The 19591-nt window shown below is 40.6% G+C and overlaps 1 protein-coding gene and 1 long non-coding RNA gene across 2 annotated transcripts; both read right to left on the bottom strand.

Annotated features, from left to right (window-relative positions):
- Nucleotides 1-308: 308 nt before the first annotated feature.
- LOC124114979 lies at nt 309-9158 on the bottom strand. Its single transcript, XM_046475749.2, has 3 exons — nt 9109-9158; nt 2371-4484; nt 309-1100 (listed from the first exon to the last, which is right to left on the bottom strand). Exons 2-3 carry the CDS (start codon nt 4427-4429, stop codon nt 790-792), a joined length of 2370 nt encoding a protein of 789 aa, XP_046331705.2. The 5' UTR covers nt 4430-4484; nt 9109-9158; the 3' UTR covers nt 309-789.
- Nucleotides 9159-14533: 5375 nt separating this feature from the next.
- LOC124114988 lies at nt 14534-18268 on the bottom strand. The gene is made up of 3 exons (XR_006857930.2): nt 18046-18268; nt 16860-16962; nt 14534-15443 (listed from the first exon to the last, which is right to left on the bottom strand). It is a non-coding gene; the product is annotated as an uncharacterized LOC124114988 (long non-coding RNA).
- Nucleotides 18269-19591: the final 1323 nt, after the last annotated feature.

Genomic DNA, 19591 nt, shown 5'->3' with positions numbered 1-19591 from the left:
AAGCGGCGTTAAACCCAACTCACTCACTCACTTAATTGGTTTCTGGGATTTATCTAGATCTCTTCAGGGGTTCATATTTGTTACCAAATCTGCAACAAATGACAGTAAAAATTCCCAATTTGAAATAATATTTCCCAATTCCTCAGAATTCACACAAAATAAGAACATTAAAAAAATCAGTTTCAACAATATCACAATATTTCCCCAATTCCCCTTCCAAAGGCACTCAGTTTGCAATCCTAGATAAATCCCTATATTCATCATACATTCAAGATGCGTGTCCATTCAAAATGGCGCTGAACCATTCCTGATGGTATTGTGTTGTTTATTTCAAAATATTTCACTGACGCCAGCAACTCTGGGGCTAATATTTTCATTCAACAAAGACTAGATTCAACTAATTAACAGCTGCCCTTAAAGTATGTTCATACTTTCTGGTGGGTTCATCAATTCATAACTGGGATATTGTTCATTCAAGATCATAATCCATCTATTGTAATCAATTTAATCTAGCGACCAGCCATTTAATCGATGGGTGGGGTAATGAGACCTGGGAGTTTTGTTCTAAGGGGATATTATTTGCGTCTAGAAATAGTTTTTCTGTGAAAGGAGCTCGATCATGTATTTTTCAAGACACCTTTTTTCAACGAACAATGGATCATATTATTTTGAAAAAAACAAGACAAAAAAAACAAGCCCTCCCCTGAGAATATCAAATGGACGGTCCCAAATCATGCTTCCAAGACTTATCGTTAATCCAGTTGATGATGGGAGGCTGTTCCATCCCTGTCACTTTAAAGACTTCGTCCGTCTGATCTTGTACTGACACACCTTGTTCTTCCCCGATACAAACATGGTGTCCTTCTTGTCAATGAGGAGACACAATGGCATCAAGAGGTGATCAGCCTCAGTGGAATAGCTCATCACCTGGTTGCCAGACCTGTTGAACACCAGGATCTGGGCCTGGTTCGTGTCACAGACATAGAACTTCCCAGCGTTATCACAAGCAGCATAGCCAGGGTACCACTCATCTGTCTCTCTACTGTTGGGGCGGAGTACCAGGAGACGTTTGAAGTTGGAGTCGACGACCACGACCGAACCTGCAGGGATGGAAATAAATTTCTTTTATCAAGTGTGCCACAATGAACTGCATCGATGTGAGGAGCAATAAAGTTCCTGATATGTGGGGGGCACAGGTGGCCCAGTCGTCTAAGGCGCCGCGATTCGCTGGGCAGAGTTGCGTCCCTTGGGCACGCCAGAAACCTATGATTGTGGGTTCGAATCCCGGTTCGCCCCGATTATGTTTCTAGGTTTGTCAGCACCATACTCGTGCTCGTGGGTTTCACTGAAGTGGTAAACGTCTGAGACCTGCATCACTTCGGGCTTTCCTCCCACATTAAGCTGACACGCCTTCATATAACTGGAATACTGTTAAAAGCGGTGTTAAACCAAACTCACTCACTCACTCCTGATATGTGACCTCATTTGCATATTTATCTGATTCATGGGATGGTTTAAAGTAAGGCTGGGACGAGTCCAAATTAACTATCCTGGTACCAAACCCCCTATTACCCGACCCTACCCGGGTACCCGCTCTAGGTCACAAGAGAGGGGTACAGATGTCTGATTCGGAAACATTTGACCGTACTCCTGTCAAAATATATTTAGATACACATATAATCCAATCTGGTCATGCATACACTGAAGTTGACTGAAGTTATATAATTATGCAAACATATAAAGTCAGAAGGATTGTGTGTATAGTCAGAAAGATATTAGTCACTTATTGTGTAACCATAGTGTTCTAAATATGTTTTGGCATTAAACAATATAATCACTATGGGTCCGGGTAGTCCTGTGGGTACCTGGGTCCTACTCAGTACCCACCCGACCCCAGTACCCGAGTTACCCGTCCCAGCCCTAGTTTAAAGCACTGTTAACACTATCAATAATGTGATAAGAGTTTTGGGCAGACTTAAAAAGTCTGTCAATATTGACATGGAGTTATTAGGTTTCCCTTCAGGCAAATAGCACCTGCCAAAAGTAGTGCATGAGAGTTTGCACATGATGAAATATGGATCACAACCAACAGCTTTCAAAATTGAGTGCCCTGTGGGATTGAAATGTGCAATAGGGAACTCAAGAGAAGTTCAGGTGTACCCTTTAGAATTTGTCCGCAAATTATCTGTGCACGTGGGTTTCACGAAAGTGCAAAATATTTTAGACCTGCATCACTTTGGGCTTTCCTGGCACATTAAACAGACATGCCTTGATATAACTGGAATACTGTTAAAAGCGGCACAAAAACAAACCTCACTCACTCACTCACTCATTCATTGGTATGGAAGCAGTGGAATCTTAGAGCCTGACCTGGTTGACCCCATGAGCTGTAGAGGTACCTCATGCCGAAATCCCGGGCAACAGCAAAGACTGGGGACCTTGCAGGACACTGGAATTCATAGACGTGCTCCCCGCTCACTCTAATGACCCACTGCTTGTTGCCAGAGAGATTGCTGACAAGGAAAGATTCTTCATCATACCAACACAAAGGGTATGATGCATTCTCCTCCTCTTGGGCTGTCGAGGGCAACACAACCCTTGCTATTGTGACATACTGCTTTGTCACAACATATAGCACATTCTGGATTACAAATGCTATGACATCCTTGATAGAAGCGATTGAAGATGGCGATTTACCATTCTCAGAAAACTCCTTCACAAACAGAGTAGTGCCATCTTTGACCAAGGATTTGACTTTACTATTCCCTTGATCAGTCAGAATAATCCTGTCGTAACCAAAGAAAGCTAAACCTAAGATTTCCGTTTCTGAAGAATCTTTCTTCACCGACACCTTCAAGTCCGAAATCCATTGAAGACTAATGCTTGATGAATGGCTGTTCTGTTTGAATGGAACAACAGCAACCGACGCATGCTTCAGCACGTCACTGTAGGTTCGTACCCTTGGCTGTGGAGGAGACAACTGTAAGGCAGTAGATGGAGAAACAGCAGCAGCAGCAGCAGCAGCAGCAGCAGCACCTTCAGATGGTTTCACAGTTGGAGGATCCAGAATTTTGTACTGCTGTAAAGTCTTCTTAAGCCTTGCAGTTTGGTCCTCAGGACTTGCTGTAACTGTGTGTGACTGCAAAGGTTGAAACAAGAACGACGAACTGACTGATAGGTATTTCTTCGCTGGGGTCATTGATCCGTTCATCACTAATTCAGGAGAATTCCTGGGAATATCTGTTGGAAGACTTGCATATGATGCTGCTGCTGATACTGTATTTGAGAAGGAAACATCTTGTACACAATTACTCATGCCAGGTGGAGGTCTGTGTTCATTAAATCGGTCCTTCACGACAAAGACTGACCTACTCAGAACATCATGCGCCCTTGGATCCACATTCCAGGAAATCTGCACATCAAGAGGGATGGTTTTGTGCTGAAGTCTCTTGTAGACATCCTGGACCTGCAACATTCCCTGCTTCAGGGTCTCTGTGAGGAGCAGGAGTTCAGCTCCACTTCTCTCTTGCACAATAACATTGGTGGTGTCAACCATCTTCCTGGCCGATCTGCCTGCATTGTCCACCTCCACTTTCAGAGTAGCAACCTCATTCAACATGTCCGTATAAGCCTTGTGTATCTGGGCAACCACCAAGTCTTTCTGCGCAATCACGTTTTGTATGATTTCCTCAGCTTTGATTTCAATCTCATTGACTGCATTCTGTTGTTCCTCTTGAATCTTCCCTTGATCAGTCAGCACCTTCTTCCAAAGGACACCAAGGTTTTCCAGAAGCTCCTGACTCTCTTGGACTATGTAATGGACAACCTCCTCCGCATCAGCTGAGCCGTCTTCCAGGCTGGACAGGTCATGGTCCCTGTGGACAATCAGAGCACACTGGACACAGATAGGTTTGCTGCAGGACTTGCAATAGATGGAACACTCCTTGTCCCTGTGTTCAACACAGTACAGGTGCTTCCTCTTGATGATCTCATCATCATACTTCCCACAAGCTACATCCTCAAGGGGCACAACTCTGTGGTTCACTGTTGTCCTGGAGGCAAGATGGCCGGCAGAGCAGTTGCTGCAGAGACTGTCACCACAGTCAAGGCACTGATGACTTGCCGAGTTGCTGAATCCTCGTAATTTACACACAGAGCAGTTGTCGATTGAAAAAGCGTCAACCAGGCCATTCACAAAGAAATTGTCTTGGAGGGACTCTGGGTTTTTGTCTGCGATTCTGACCGGTCTTTGACATTCTGGACAGAGGATGGAATCAGATTGAGATCGCTCTATGAGCTTTGCAATGCACCCCTTGCAGTAGGTATGGAGACACGGACTTAAGATCTTTGGCGAGTCAAAGATATTCAAACATATCTTGCAGGTTAAGAAATCTTCTCGCAGACTTTGTGAAACTGAGACACATGCCATATTTTGTGTACTGGTTGCTACGTTATCTTCATAGTTTCGGATGGAGGGCACATATCTGAAATTAAAACATACACTTTTACACGACAAATCCTTGTTAGCGCCTACTTTTACAGTGAATTAAAAACATGGTTTTGTGAGTGAGTGGGTGAGTGAACGAGTTGGATTTACCACCTCTTTGAACAATATTTCAGTCATATGACAGCGTGTCAGCTTGTTTCGGGAACAGTACGATGTGATGCAGGTCTTAGATGTTTCCAACTTTAGTGAAACCCATGAGCATGAGTATGGTGCTGACAAACCTGGAAGCATGGTTGGTTGGTTGGTTTGTTGTTTAACGCCGCTCTCAGCAATATTCCAGCTATATCATGTCGGTCTGTAAATAATCGAGTCTGGACCAGACAATCCAGTGATCAATATCATGAGCATCAACCCACGCAATTGGGATTGATGACCGTGCATCAACCAAGTCAGCAAGCGTGACCACGCGATCCCGTTAGTCGCCTTTTACGACAAGCATAGTCGCCTTTTACGACAAGCATAGTCGCCTTTTAGGGCAAGCATGGGTTGCTGAAGACCTATTCTACCCCGGAATCTTCACAGGATGACAAACCTGGAAGCATAAGCAGGCTGATCTTGAATTCAAACCCACAATCACAGGTTTTTTGCCTGCCAAGTGACACACTTTTGCACAGCGAATTGCAACACGTTTGACAGTACGGTTTATTTACAGATATGAAAGTAGAACCTCATTCAATATGAAAGTAGGGTGAATGTTGAGTGTTCAGGACAGTCAGGAGTACAAGGCCTATATATATAACCACATACAGGAAGGGATTTACCAGCTCAGAGGCTGAAGTTCAGCTGACCCAAGTCTCACACAAAAGTCAGTAGTCAATATTGGGATAAAATCATTCCCAATTCATGTTCGTGTAGTTATTATTACTGTTATGGCTTTATAAACGTGACCTGTATTCCACTGATAACAGGACAAGTAAGAAGTTAAAGAGGAAAGATCCTAGAATACTCCGCAACTCGCCACACATGACCAAATCATTGTTCTGATCTATATACTCTAAGGCAAAGAAACTGGTCATAAAGAATATTGTTTGTTTGTTGTTTAACACCGCTCTCAGCAATATTAAAACTATTTGACGGCAGTCCATAAATAGTCAAGTCTGCACCAGACAATCCAGTGATTGACAACATGAGAATTGATCTATGTAATTGGGATACGATGACATGCAGGAACCAAGTCAGGGAGTCTGACCACCCGATCCCGTTAGTCCCCTATTGCAACAAGCATGGGTTTGCTGAAGATCAATTCTAACCCGTACCTTCACGGCTCTAAAAACTATTGATAACTGAAATTAATACAGATGATGTAGACTAACTATGACGTCACAGACTCAAAAAATCTTCAAACAAAAACAGGACTGACTTTTATTTATTCTTTCTTAACCGACACAATGGTAAAATGTGTATACCATTCTCGAAACGAAAAGATGGCAGCCAAAATACAATGCACAACCTGCATGTACTTGCTAAGAATTTATATACACCCTGCCAAGAAATAATTCATAACACACCAAAACTGTCTCTGAATAGTGGATAGAGCATCTGCTCGGAGAACTGAAGGTCTGTAGTTCCATCCCCAGCCACATCATACCAAAAAATGTTAAAAGATGGTACTTGTTGTTACCCTGCTTGGCATTCAGAATTTAGGGGATATAAGAAGGACTGGTCGGTTCAGAGTCAGTATCGTGTGTCTGAGTGGGGTATTCACATTGAGTGCTGCACACACCCCCACACACATGCACACATGTTGTAACGTAAGTGCATCAATCTTGAATGTGACATTAAACCACATTCGTATGCACTTGTAATGAATTCTTCACTGATTTGAAATTTCCTCGAAATTGTTACCATGGAAACGAAACCAAAAATATATTACATTCACACTTTCCAAATAGCAAGAGGAACAATTGTAGTGAGTGAGTGAGTGAGTGAGTGAGTTTGGTTAAACGCCGCTTTTAACAGTATTCCAGTTATATCACGGCGTGTCAGCTTCATGTGGGAGGAAAGCCCGAAGTGATGCAGGTCTCAGACGTTTACCACTTCGACGAGACCCACGAGCACGGGTATGGTGCTGACAAACCTAGAAACATAATCGGGGCGAACGGGGATTCGAACCCACAATCATAGGTTTCTGGCGTGCCCAAGGGACGCAACTCTGCACAGCGAATTGCGGCGCCTTAGACGACTGGGCCACCCGTGCCCCCAGGCACAATTTTAAGGATAGATTGATATCCGTACATAAATGCTTGGCAAGTATGTGTCCATGGATATGTGGTGTTTTGCAAGATATCTTACAAAACTTATGTCGACAGGTGTTTATGTGTTTGATGTTAAAAGACACAATAGGGTTTTACCTTGACTCACATAATACAATAATTAATTTTAAGGGTCCCTGCAGGCAATATGAAGGTCCTGTAAATTAACGAAATGGTGTAGTGGACTGTATACAGTAAACTACGGTTATAACGAACACGCTTATAACGAACTGACGGATATAACGAACTTACTTTTTGGTCCCGACTATTTGCTGTAGTTATGCTGTTTATATGCTTATAATGAACTACGGTTATAACGAACTAAAATTAGTAGTCCCTTTGAGTTCGTTATAACCGTAGTTTACTGTATTTTGATAACTACTTTAGAGCCTGGAATGAATTAACTGATCTCACCCAAGAGATATCTCCTGTGGAAGCCTCTTATCAAGGTGATCATTTTTGATTTTAGATAGGCCTAGATACAGATAGTGGATAATGAATGTGCAAAAATGTATCAAGGAAGCAGAGCTACAGATAAGCAGCATATTTGCGTAAACCCAATAACTTTCAATTAACTTGCGTACAGAAACGCATTCATTAAATGAAAAACTCAAATGTATAAAAACAGCACGCATAAATAACCAATGAAGCTTTTTCAGCTTGCGTACAAAGGAGCTAATTTCCAAACACAATTACGAAATAATTTACTTTCCAAGTCAAGCCTATATTTTTAGAACAGTTATATACATCTAAAACATGATTTCATTTGTTTGAAATCTTAAAATGTTTACTCTTTTGGGGGAAAAACCCATTAGATTGATGAATAGATGAGTGAAAAATTATTGGTTACCCAATGAAAAATGTAATACCGTATTCGACGTAAGAAGCGCCTTGCTCTATTAAGCCCCCATGGAGATATTTGCTCATGTATTGGCTAGTGAACAATCCCAATTAGCACCCTTTCCGATTGATCAATGTGCACAAGACTTATTTATTCATGTAAAAATATGCACTCGTTTGTTATATGCACCCTTAATCATGGCAATTAATTCTCGGAGATTTATCTATCGTCGTGAGATATATGCACCCTTAATTATGGGCAATTAATTCTCAGAGATATATCTATCGTGTATAATACACACAGATTCTTCTGATATATAATTTCAGGCTGTGAGCATAAACCACAAAATTTGCAATCTTTCAACTCGAATACGGTAACCCAATCAAAATAGAACCCCTAGAGTAAAAATTCAATTGCTCCAAAAGTTATCTGGAGATCTGAAGGAAGGTGTCACATGTTGCCTTGGCTCCTTCAGTCTGGTGATTAAACCTGTCTTATAGTCCTGCCACACATTCACAGTTCAATTCAAACATGATGGAGGATGTTTCCCTCTGACATTGAAACAAACACCATTGCCTGAGTTCCTGATACAAATTTTATGAAAATATTTGTGTCGGCTTTGTGAAGAGTGCAGTGAACAATTTAATAGCCATCACAGGGATATATATCTAGATCTACAACTAATCAGAGGCCGTTTTTCAGACCAAAGTCTGCAGCAAATGTCTGATGAGTGTAAAATTAAAAATATTCCCAATTCATGTTAATATATTCATAACTAATGAGATGACTTAGTCAATATGACTTTTATTTCACTGATAACAGGACCAATAAAGAATATGAGCCTTGAATGTTTATTTTTACATAATTGTATACAATTGTATAGATCTACATTATACAATGTTGTTTTTAAATGCCTCTGAAATTTAGAAAATAACTTTTAAAATAAATAGTTTAGAAAAAAAATAACAATATGTTCCGAATTTGCCACTTAATTCGGAATCCCAGATAAGTCTCTGCTTCACAACAAAAATGTGTCAGAGGTCATGTGACATCACACAATCGCAAGAGGTGTCAATAAGTTGAGAATGGCAAATATCCCATTTGGGGGAAACGTTTAAAGGGAGGTAACTCGTGACTGTGAGTTAGGGTGATGGCCGGTAAAGCAGTTGTTACAATCGGTTTTCAGCAAATAGGACATGCAAAAGACGACTTCCTATTAAAACCCATGCTACTGTTTACACACTGCACTTTTCCAGACAATTGCATTCACATTTACTCTCATTATTACTCGACGTGTCGAACTTGCAATAACGAAAGTAGGTTGGTATGGACAGAGTACGGTCGTACCTTGGTCCTTGGACGTGTACGTGGTGTCATATCCATATAATATGACATGACACGATGTGATGAACTGAAATTGTCACACTCATAGTCTGTATGTCTTTAACATGCACGAGTACGTTCAAATTAACCAAGTAAAGCCCAGTCAGACAGTTTAGATAATTTACCTTATAAACGCACAGAGAGGCACTTGTGGTTGTGCTTTGTCACGTGACAATGTCTCTTCCTGTTTTGATTGCGCAAGCTCGCTCATAACACTGCCACACAAGACTTTCAACAAAGACAAGAAAACCACAGAACATCGTGTATAGTAATCTACGGTGGCCCATAAGGGACATGGAGTCTGTTTTTCAATATTTTGATGTTTAACTTACTTTTATCTTAACCTTTTGCAAATTTACACAATCTGCCATACAAATATGCGATAAATCATGTATAAAAACATCCGAAAACATAGAAAATGTACTTTTAAGTAGCTTTTGAGTCCCTGAAATGTGAAGTGAAAATGTCAAAAACTAAAATGGAAATGTCAAAAACCAAAACGAAAAGGTCAATAACTAAAATGAAAATGTCAAAAACACAAAACGTCAAAAACTAAAATGAATACACAGAAAACTATTTCCACCGCGGTGTAAATAGTTTTCACCTCGGTGTAAATATTATCACCGCGGTGGAAATAGTTTTCACCTCGGTGTAAATATTATCACCGCGGTGGAAATAGTTTTCTGTATTTTCATTTTAGTTTTTGACATTTTCGTTTTGTGTTTTTGACATTTTCATTTTAGTTTTTGACATTTTCGTTTCGTTTTTCAGCGATTCAATATCTTCTTTACACATGATTTATCACATATTTGTAAGACAAATCGTGTTAATTTGCAAAAGGTTACGATAAATGTAAGTGAAATATCAAAATATGGAAAAACAGACTCCATGTCCCTTATGGGCCACCGTAGTAATCAGATATATCGGGTAATAATTTTTTGTTTTTGTTGATATCACAAATTAGCGATTTTATCATCATGAAATAATTATTGGTACTATTAAATATTATTTGATATCACAATTTCGATCTTCGATCGCAGCGAGTAGATTTCGAATTGTAATTTCTAAAAAGAATTTCAGTGATTTAAAAATCGAATTTTCTAAAATTACATCCGATTTCAACTTATCTAATAATCGTATTTCTAATATCAATACATGTATTTATTGATAAATCAAACTTTGTGATATCGATAATAAATTATTTATAGCACGAGAAAGGGAATATATTGTGTAAAACGGCGCTTTATATAAGACAAAAGATATATAACAAAATGATATTTTAACATGATAATAGTTACCCATTCATGCACGTGGATAATGCAATGTGCGTCATGCCCGGTTTACTTTTATTTGTGAGTGAGTGAGTGAGTGAGTGAGTTTTAATTAACGCCGCTTTAAAAGTATCTCAGTTTTATCACGGCGTGTCAGCTTAAAGTGGGAGGAAAACCCGAAGTGATGCAGGTCTCAGGTGTTAACTTTACCACTTTGGTGAAACCCACACGGGTATAGTGCTGACAAACCTAGAAACATTGTCGGGCAAAAGTAAATATGGGCAAAAGAAAGTATACCGTGTTTGCTGTTTATGTAATTGAAAATTGAACAATCTTGTTAAATTTAATTATTTCTATTTAACCATCACTCATTCCAGCAACAGTTTGTAAAAAGTAATCCGTAGGTAGGTAGTTTTGTGCAAAGATATTGGTTCAATCATTTTGTTTGTTTGTTTGTTTGTTGTTTAACGCCGCACCCAGCAATATTCCAGCTATATGACGGCGGTCTGTAAATAATCGAGTCTGGACCAGACAACCCTGTGATTTACATCATAAGCATCGATTCATGCAATTGGGATACGATGAGATGCAGCAACCAAGTCAGCGAACCTGATCCCCCGATCCCGTTAGGCGCCTCTTACGACAAGCATAGTCGCCTTTCACGGCAAGCATGGGTTGCTGAAGACCTATTCTACCCCGGATCTTCACGGGTCTGGTTCAATGAAAACTGGGATAAGAATTTTAATTAATCTCAACCAAGGGACCCCTACGATGTTTGAAATGTTGTAAATTTGTGCCGAAAAAAGCAAATGTATTGATTTCAAAGATAAGATCTTATTATGATACCCATCAGTAGTTGTGTATTACACTTATTCTTTTAAAGTTTTACAAAGTTTTAAAATAAAACCACGTACAGCAGAAGTATGCTTTGAGTGCTGACTAAGCACTATTAGAGTTCATGTTTTGGTTATAATATCGCTTATATAAGGTATTTTAAACTCAATATTAAACATATGATAAAATCAACTGAGAGGTGAATGTTTCTCGAGAACATCGCAAAAGTGAAGAGGAAGTAGGATTTTTAATAAAAAATTAATATTTTAAAAATATATTCCCTCCAAGAATACCAACAAACATGTGCATTGAGCTCAGCTCTTAATACACTGACAGCCCCCAAGCATGTCATTTATTGAAATGCCCGTGAAGATCCTAGGTAGAATAGGTTTTCAGCAACCCATGCTTGCCGTAAAAGGCGACTAACGGGATCGGGGGGTCAGGCTCGCTGACTTTGTTGATGCATGTCATCGTATCCCAGTTGCGTGGATCAATGCTCATGACACGAGTCACTGGATTGTCTTGCGCAGGCTCGATTATTTACAGACCGCCGTCATATAGCTGGAATATTGCTGAGTGCGTCGTTAAACAACAAACACACATTTATTGAAGTACGCTTCAAGTGACGAAATTTGTTTTTTATTGGTAACAGTGACTCACAGCCAGGACTCGCCGATACCCCAGAAACATTTTATTTTAGTCCATATATGTGTGTTCTTTGTGAAGTGAACACGTGATTTCACTAGGTGAGCGAGTATGGTTTAACGCCGCTGCTAGTAATATCACGTCGGGGACACCGGAAAATGGGCTTCAATCATTGTATTATACCCATGTGGAGAATCGAACCTGAGTCTTTGGTGTGACCAGCCAACGCTTCAACCACTAGACTACCCCACCACCCCCTCACTAATCGAGCTGAGAATGACATGCGTCGTCAGTCATGATAGGAATTGATTGATGACGAAACCCCTTTCTGCTGTCCCAACTATTGTTAGCATTATATGAAGATTTGAGCACAACGTCTTACTCTTCTGAAAAGCAAATATCTCGATATATGTGTTTGAAAGACCCGAAGAACTTGTTTTCAGGGTTTAACTGATTTGTGTGATAAGGTCTCATTATATTTGTATGTTTTTTTAAGTCTTAGCAGGGAATATGCATCATACGTTATCATCCATTGTTTCACTTACTCTATAACCAATAGCAAAACTGGAAATCTCGCTGAAACGGCGGCGTCAAGTGACAAAAATGATGCCAGATTCCATCCTCTATTTTGTAATATACCATACATTCCCTTGGTATTTGTTTTCATATGTACAATTGACTTGCATTTGCATGTGTTTGTGACGGGTGCCACTGGTGGGGCAGGATACACTCAACTGTTCACGAACACCTGGTATTATCACTATTTGATGGTGATTCATGGACGCTTGCGCGTGATATTGTCGGAATCGTACAATGGACTCTTCTTTTGGTAAAGATCTCTTATGATCATAGAAATCGTTATTGTCGTATTTATTATCCCCCGCCACGAAGTGGAAGGGGGATATAGGAATGGGTGCCGTCCGTCCTTCCGTCCGTCCGTCCGTCCTTCCGTCCGTCCGTCCGTCACATTTCGTTTCCGGAGCAGATCTGGAAAACCGTACCATATTTCTTCACCAAACTTGGCACCTAGATAGATCTAGTGGTAAACTGGTGCCTTTTGATAGTTTGGGATTTAAAAAAAGTATATTTTTCGAGTTTCCATGGCAACGACTTTCATTTAGACTGAAAATGGCGGTAGTCCTCGTTTCCGGAGCAGATCTTGAAAACCGTACCATATTTCTTCACCAAACTTGGCACATAGATAGATCTAGTGGTGAACTGGTGCCTTTTGATAGTTTGGGATTTTAAAAAAAGTTATTTTTCGAGTTTCCATGGCTCCGACTTTGATTTAGACAGAATATGGCGGTAGTGCTCGTTTCCGGAGCAGATCTTGAAAACCGTACCATATTTCTTCACCAAACTTGGCACATAGATAGATCTAGTGGTAAACTGGTGCCTTTTGATAGTTTGGGATTTTAAAAAAAGTTATTTTTCGAGTTTCCATGGCTCCGACTTTGATTTAGACAGAATATGGCGGTAGTGCTCGTTTCCGGAGCAGATCTTGAAAACCGTACCATATTTCTTCACCAAACTTGGCACATAGATAGATCTAGTGGTAAACTGGTGCCTTTTGATAGTTTGGGATTTAAAAAAAATAATTTTTTCGAGTTTCCATGGCACCGACTTTGATTTAGAGTGAAAATGGCGGTAGTCCTCGTTTCCGGAGCAGATCTTGAAAACGGTACCATTTTTCTTCACCCTATTTTGCACATTGATAGGTCTAGTTTGGTTTTTTTTTAAAAGTTATTTTTCGAGTTTCCATGGCAACGACTTTGATTAAGACTGAAAATGGATGTAGTCCTCGTTTCCGAAACAGATCTTGAAAAACGTACTATATTTCTTTACAAAAAGGCCCAGTGAACATAGTTCACAGGAGCTAATGCATTGCACACACCCGACATGTCATATTGGCGGGGGATGTGAGTATTTCATGCTTGTTTAACATGTGTTAATGGTCACAGCCACTGCAGGGAGTTAAGAAATCAAATGCAGATAAAAAGTAAATCTGCTTACACTGTGCTTAAAAACATGTCAAATACAAACTCGCTTTCAACATTAGCTCTCCCTCGTTTGTATGTTTACCCATTGTCTGTCTAAATTTGATTGGACCCGTGAAGATTCCGGGGTAGAATAGGTCTTCAGCAACCCATGCTTGCCGTAAAAGGTGTCTATGCTTGTCGTTAAAGGCGACTAACGGGATCGGGTGGTCAGGCTCGCTGACTTGGTTGATGCATGTCATCGAACCCAATTGCGTGGATCGATGCTCATGATATTAATCACTGGATTGTCTGGTCCAGACTCGATAATTTACAGACCGCCGTCATATAGCTGGAATATTGCTGAGTGCGGCGTTAAACAACCAACCAACCAAATTTGATTTCATAGTTTCTCGGGCTTTTTTTCCAAGGAGTCTTATGTGTACTCGAAGTGACTGAGTGAGTTTATAGCTGTTGTGAAAAGCATTTCAGCTCTATTACGTCGACGGCGAGTCAGCTTAATGTGGGAGGAAAGCCCTAAATGTTATACCCACGTGCATGGTGCCAACTTAGACTGCAAGTATTTTGAACATAAACATGATAAACGTTGCCCTTATTGTGACTGAATTAATATGAACAATATTTGAATTTTTTGAAAATATTTTTAAAGGACAAGGAACAAGTAAAACAGACTTTCTTTATTAAAAAGGACAAAACACAAATATGAAACATACAAAAGAGGTACACCTCAAACAAGTGGAGAGTTATAAAAAAAAATGAAGACGTATATTTTGAAACTATTAGACACATAAAAATGTGTTTCATACTAGTTTAATTACACACTTCTTTCAAATACAAGTACGAGGACACACTTGAATTTAGTAGGCACTTTTTCCGAATGGCACATTGATATCTATTTATTGCTGAAATGATTTTCTTGCTATGCAATAGTTTCCAAAATCTATTTGTGAACTGTGCAATATGAAAAGTGAAGATGTGAACGTAAAATAAATCTGATTATGGATTGTAAATTTAGAAATGCCAAAGAAAAATCAGCCGAATTAGCTGCCGAAACAGATTCCAATTGGCGTAAAAGGGTTAATGACATTTACTTAAATAAGTAAACCAACGCCTATTCAGATCAACCCTCTGTGACTGCTTGATATTGCAGGAATAGTGGTGAAGAAAATATGGTAATATCGCCCCTCATGTCTTAGATCAGACAAAAAAAATAATGCGAACAGATAATACCGGAATACTAGTATTTCTTGGTTTACGGATTTTCATTTGACAATTCTGTCTATAGGTGGAAAAGGGTGATAATATATAAATGTCTAAATTTTTAGCCTCTTGTAGTCGAAGCTGAACCTTTTGTATGCACATTTCTGTGGTGAACACGAAGCCATTCGGTGGAATAAGAAAATAAGCTTTCCATAAGCCACACACTCCCGCTCTGGCACGCACGCACGCACGCACGCACGCACACGCACGCACGCACGCCCACAAGCCCACACGCACGCACACAAGCCCACACGCTATTTAAGACCATGCATGATTGTGCATCATTTGGGTGAGCCTGTACTGGGTATCAATGTCTAACTCAATCGGCCAACATTAAAAACGTGTTGGGTATGAGAACCCCCGCGAAGACGCCCCAGAGGAGGAGAAGTGTAATCGAAGTCTCCAGTTTGTGTCGGTGGAGGTTTTGCTTTAGGCCATATTCTGCAAACGTCTCTGAAAAAGTGGACACAATATATTTATCAATATGACTAAGTACCACCTAATTGTGTACATAAGCCTATCGCAAAAATAACCCTCATAACTCCCGTAAATCAACAAGGAGCAAACTGCACAATGTGATACGTTGAAGAATATAGTCAAAATACTCAAGGAAAATTTAGCAAATCACTGCACATGTTTAAATCCACTGAATACAAATCCCATAATCATTAGAGATTTTTGTAAGAGTATTTGCAAATGATTGAAGCGCTAATGTCGTCGAGTACTGTCGGGGGCAGCGAGTGAGTGGAATGTAGAGTTACCGCCCCTTGTTGTTTACAAACACGACCAGCTCGATGCCTCGACACACTATTCCGGAATCAGTGAGTGAGTATGGTTTTACGCCGCTTTCAGCAATATTCCAGAAATATTACGGCGGGGGCTTCACACTGACCCATGTCTTCGGTGTGACAAGCGAACGCTTCGACCGCTAGGCTACCCGACCGCCCCTATTCCGGATTCAAGATCAGCTAAGAACGGACTGTTTCAAGACTTTCGACAGTCACACAATTCTGAACATTCACTTCACATTAAGTCCAGGGCTGTTGCCACCTACTTGGACAATTGATTGTAATAACGACAACTTAGTGTTCCACACCAATTTAATGTTTATTCATTGATCTTGAGTGGTCAGTTATTGATTTTGTAATTTAGTTCTAGGTAATGATTTCTGCACTGACCTTTGCGTTTCAATTTGAAAAGCACCTCGTAACAATAATGAACTGATGACCAGTGGCCAAATATCAGCTGTACAGTATTATTTTACTTCAACAATGTGTCTGCTGTTGAGATTTGCTTCCATTGCATGTTCTGTTTGTATAGTGGATAACTATTTTGCGCTCATTTTTCCGAGGCAAGGGCGGTAACTGACTATAAAAGTCCAGTTTTCACCCTTGCCGAACTGGGCTGGAAATTTCCAGGCTCGATCGAAGCGCCCCCAGTGATTATTACGAGTTATGCCCCTTCTATGTTCCTCCTATTGGCCAATCAGATTCCATCTCTCATATCGCCTGCATTTACTTCAAACAAAATGTCGGCGCCCAGTCAAGACGATCTGATCGATAATCAAGATCTATATTGTAATAAAGCGGTTCTTACCCCGCGAAGTGCATCAATCGTTATTTTTTCATTTTGTTTGTTCGTGTGTGTGCGTGCGTGCGTGCGTTCGTGCGTGCGTGTAGATAAGATTATATTATTTAATTTAAGACTTTGAGCCTGCTTTTTTAAAAGAAAATAAAACCTTGCAACAATATATTTTTTTCTTACAGGCGATCTTTTAATTTTCAACAGTCTGACACCACCCCCATCCCACCCCCCACCCCCCCCACCCCACCCCAAATCTCTAAATCTAAAGAAGATAGCTGTACGCACTTTTTGATTTTGACACAGACGATGACAGCAGTGATGATGAGTATCCCAAGACCTACAGCGAAGCTCGCCGCTATGATTATTTTTTGTGGTTCTGTTAAGATCTCTGGAAACAAACGAGTATTTTACGTAATTAATTACCTGACTAATTAATTTCATTTATGTTAATACCTATGTTTCAACATGAACAAATTATTTCTTAAAGGAAATAATTGACAAAGGAGAAATTGGTGGCAGGAGATTGCTGTCTCCTGGGATTTTCTATCTCTACATTCTTCACTCATTAACGGACCCGTGAAGATCCGGGGTAGAATAGGTCTTCAGCAACCCATGCTTGCCGTAAAAGGCGACTATGCTTGTCGTAAAAGGCGACTAACGGGATCGGGTGGTCAGGCTCGCTGACTTGGTTGATGCATGTCATCGTATCTCAATTGCGTGGATCGATGCTCATGATATTAATCACTGGATTGTCTGGTCCAGACTCGATTATTTACAGACCGCCGTCATATGGCTGGAATATTGCTGAGTGCGGCGTAAAACAACAAACCAACCAACCAAATCACTCATTAACGTGTATTCGTTTGTTGTTTTAGTCCGTCGTCAGCAATATTCCAACTATATCATCCAACTATTCCAACTAATCGAGTCTGTGCCAGACGAATCGGTGGTTAATGGTATGACAACGATCCACACTTTCGGGGTACGATGATATGCAATCAAGCAAACCACCGAACACGACCACCCGATCCAATTTAGTCACATTTTAGGGGCGGTCGGGTAGCCTAGTGGTTAAAGCGTTTGCTCGTCACGCCGAAGACCCGGGTTCGATTCCCGACATGGGTACAATGTGTGAAGCCCATTTATGGTGTCCCCCGCCGTGATATTGCTTGAATATTGCTAAAAGCGGCGTAAAACCATACTCACTCACTTGTCACATTTTACGACAAGCCGTTGTTCCTGGGGACCAATAATAAATATGAGTGTCTGTTTTACTTACCGCTGGATCGGGTGGTCAGACTCGCTGACTTGGTTGATGCATGTCATCGATCCCAATTGCGTGGATCGATGCTCATGATGTCAATCACTGGGTTGTCTGGTCCAGACTCGATTATTTTTAGACCGCCGTCATATAGCTGGAATATTGCTGAGTGCGGCGTTAAACAACAAACCAACCAACCAACCAACTTACCGCTGATGGGATTGACTGTTGTGGGTGTAGGTGCGGATTTGGTTGTAGCTGTACTTGTCAATGACGTCTGTGATGCCGTTGTTGCAGTTGGCGTTGTAGTAGTTGGTGTAGTAGTGGTAGTTGTTGATGTAGTAATGGAAGTTGGTGTATTAGTGGTTGTTGCAGATGTTGTAGTTGGTGCGGTGGTCGTTGTTGGTGTAGTCGTGGTTGTTGTAGTTGTGGTAGTTGTTGGTGTAGTCGTGGTTGTTGTAGTTGTGGTAGTAGTTGGTGTAGTAGTGGGTGTTGTAGTTGTGGTTGATGGTGTTGTGGTAGTTGGTGGTAGAGTCGTGGTTGTTGTGGTAGTAGTTGGTGTAGTAGTGGGTGTTGTAGTTGTCGGTGTAGTAGTAGTAGTAGTAGTTGTAGTAGTGGTAGTTGTTGGTGTAGTCGTGGTTGATGGTGTAGTGGTAGTTGGTGGTGTAGCCGTGGTTGTTGTGTTAGTAGTTGGTGTAGTAGTGGGTGTTGTAGTTGTAGCCGTGGTAGTTGTTGGTGTAGTCGTTGTTGTTACTGTCGTAGTTGTGGTAGATTGTGACACAAAATTGCGACAAGTGTCACAACACCTTCCAATGTAGTCGGAACCGGAAGGGATGCAGTTGCTTTCAGTGCATGGGTCACTCAACGTGTTGTCGCCATAGGGACAGTCTGCAACATAATCAAGCAGCGTTGAAACCTTCAAATATGTAGTTATATTGATGATCATAGTCTCGAGCATGTACGTCTTCTGATTAACATTACCGGAACACACCACTTTGTTCTCCCTTGTCTTTGACCGGGCATTACCTAACTGAATTCAGTTCAATCTCATTGAAATCAGATCTTAGTTCTCGCTGCCGCTAAACATCTGAGGACATCCCATTACGGGTCACGTCAGACCGACCTTTCGCGAACTCTGACCGACCAATGGAATTACTGACAAGAAGTCGACATTAGCCAATCAGGAGATAGGTTTCTCGTGCTTTACGGCACTAATTTCAAATTGGCGACTACGCTTCGAAACATATTATGACAAATTCTCGCTTAAAAATTTGAAACCTGAACAAAAGAACATTCTGGAATGGCTAATGTATGGTCTAGATTGTATAGAATCAGTCGTTAAGCCAGTAACTATCGTTCGGAATACCCAGTTTGAAAGTTTTCGAGGCTGCATGATTAGAAATCACATTCATGATCTGGTAAGCGACGCTCTGCTTGGTCGGATGAAAGGTCGTTCTGATGTGAACCCTAATGGGATGTCCTCAGATCTTTGTTTAGCGGTAGAGAGAACTAATATCTGATTTTTATGAAATTGAATTCAGTTAAAACCACAAGGCAATGACGGAACTTCTCTTTTCCCCTACTAGTCCCTTGATGAAACATTTCATGAAAAAGCGTGTTTCCCCAGCGGGATTCGAACCCGCGAAATTTGCACCGAAGGCTTACGAAAGTTAAATGGAAGACACTTTATGAAATTAACAACTAATGTAGTTTATAGTTTATCCGTTTATGCACGGCGAAATATGTGTTTTATTCA

Source organism: Haliotis rufescens, unplaced genomic scaffold, assembly GCF_023055435.1.
Source record: "Haliotis rufescens isolate VD_foot unplaced genomic scaffold, xgHalRufe1.0.p SCAF_8, whole genome shotgun sequence".
Classification (NCBI taxonomy): Eukaryota; Metazoa; Mollusca; class Gastropoda; order Lepetellida; family Haliotidae; genus Haliotis; species Haliotis rufescens.
This window is presented reverse-complemented; position numbering and strand designations above follow the sequence as displayed.

Coding starts and splice junctions, on each gene's coding strand:
- LOC124114979 (XM_046475749.2), bottom strand. CDS start 4,429: ATGGCATGTGTCTCAGTTTCACAAAGTCTGCGAGAAGATTTCTTAACC. Junction 1,101..2,370: donor CAGCTCATGGGGTCAACCAG/GTCAGGCTCTAA, acceptor CCATCCCTGCAG/GTTCGGTCGTGGTCGTCGAC.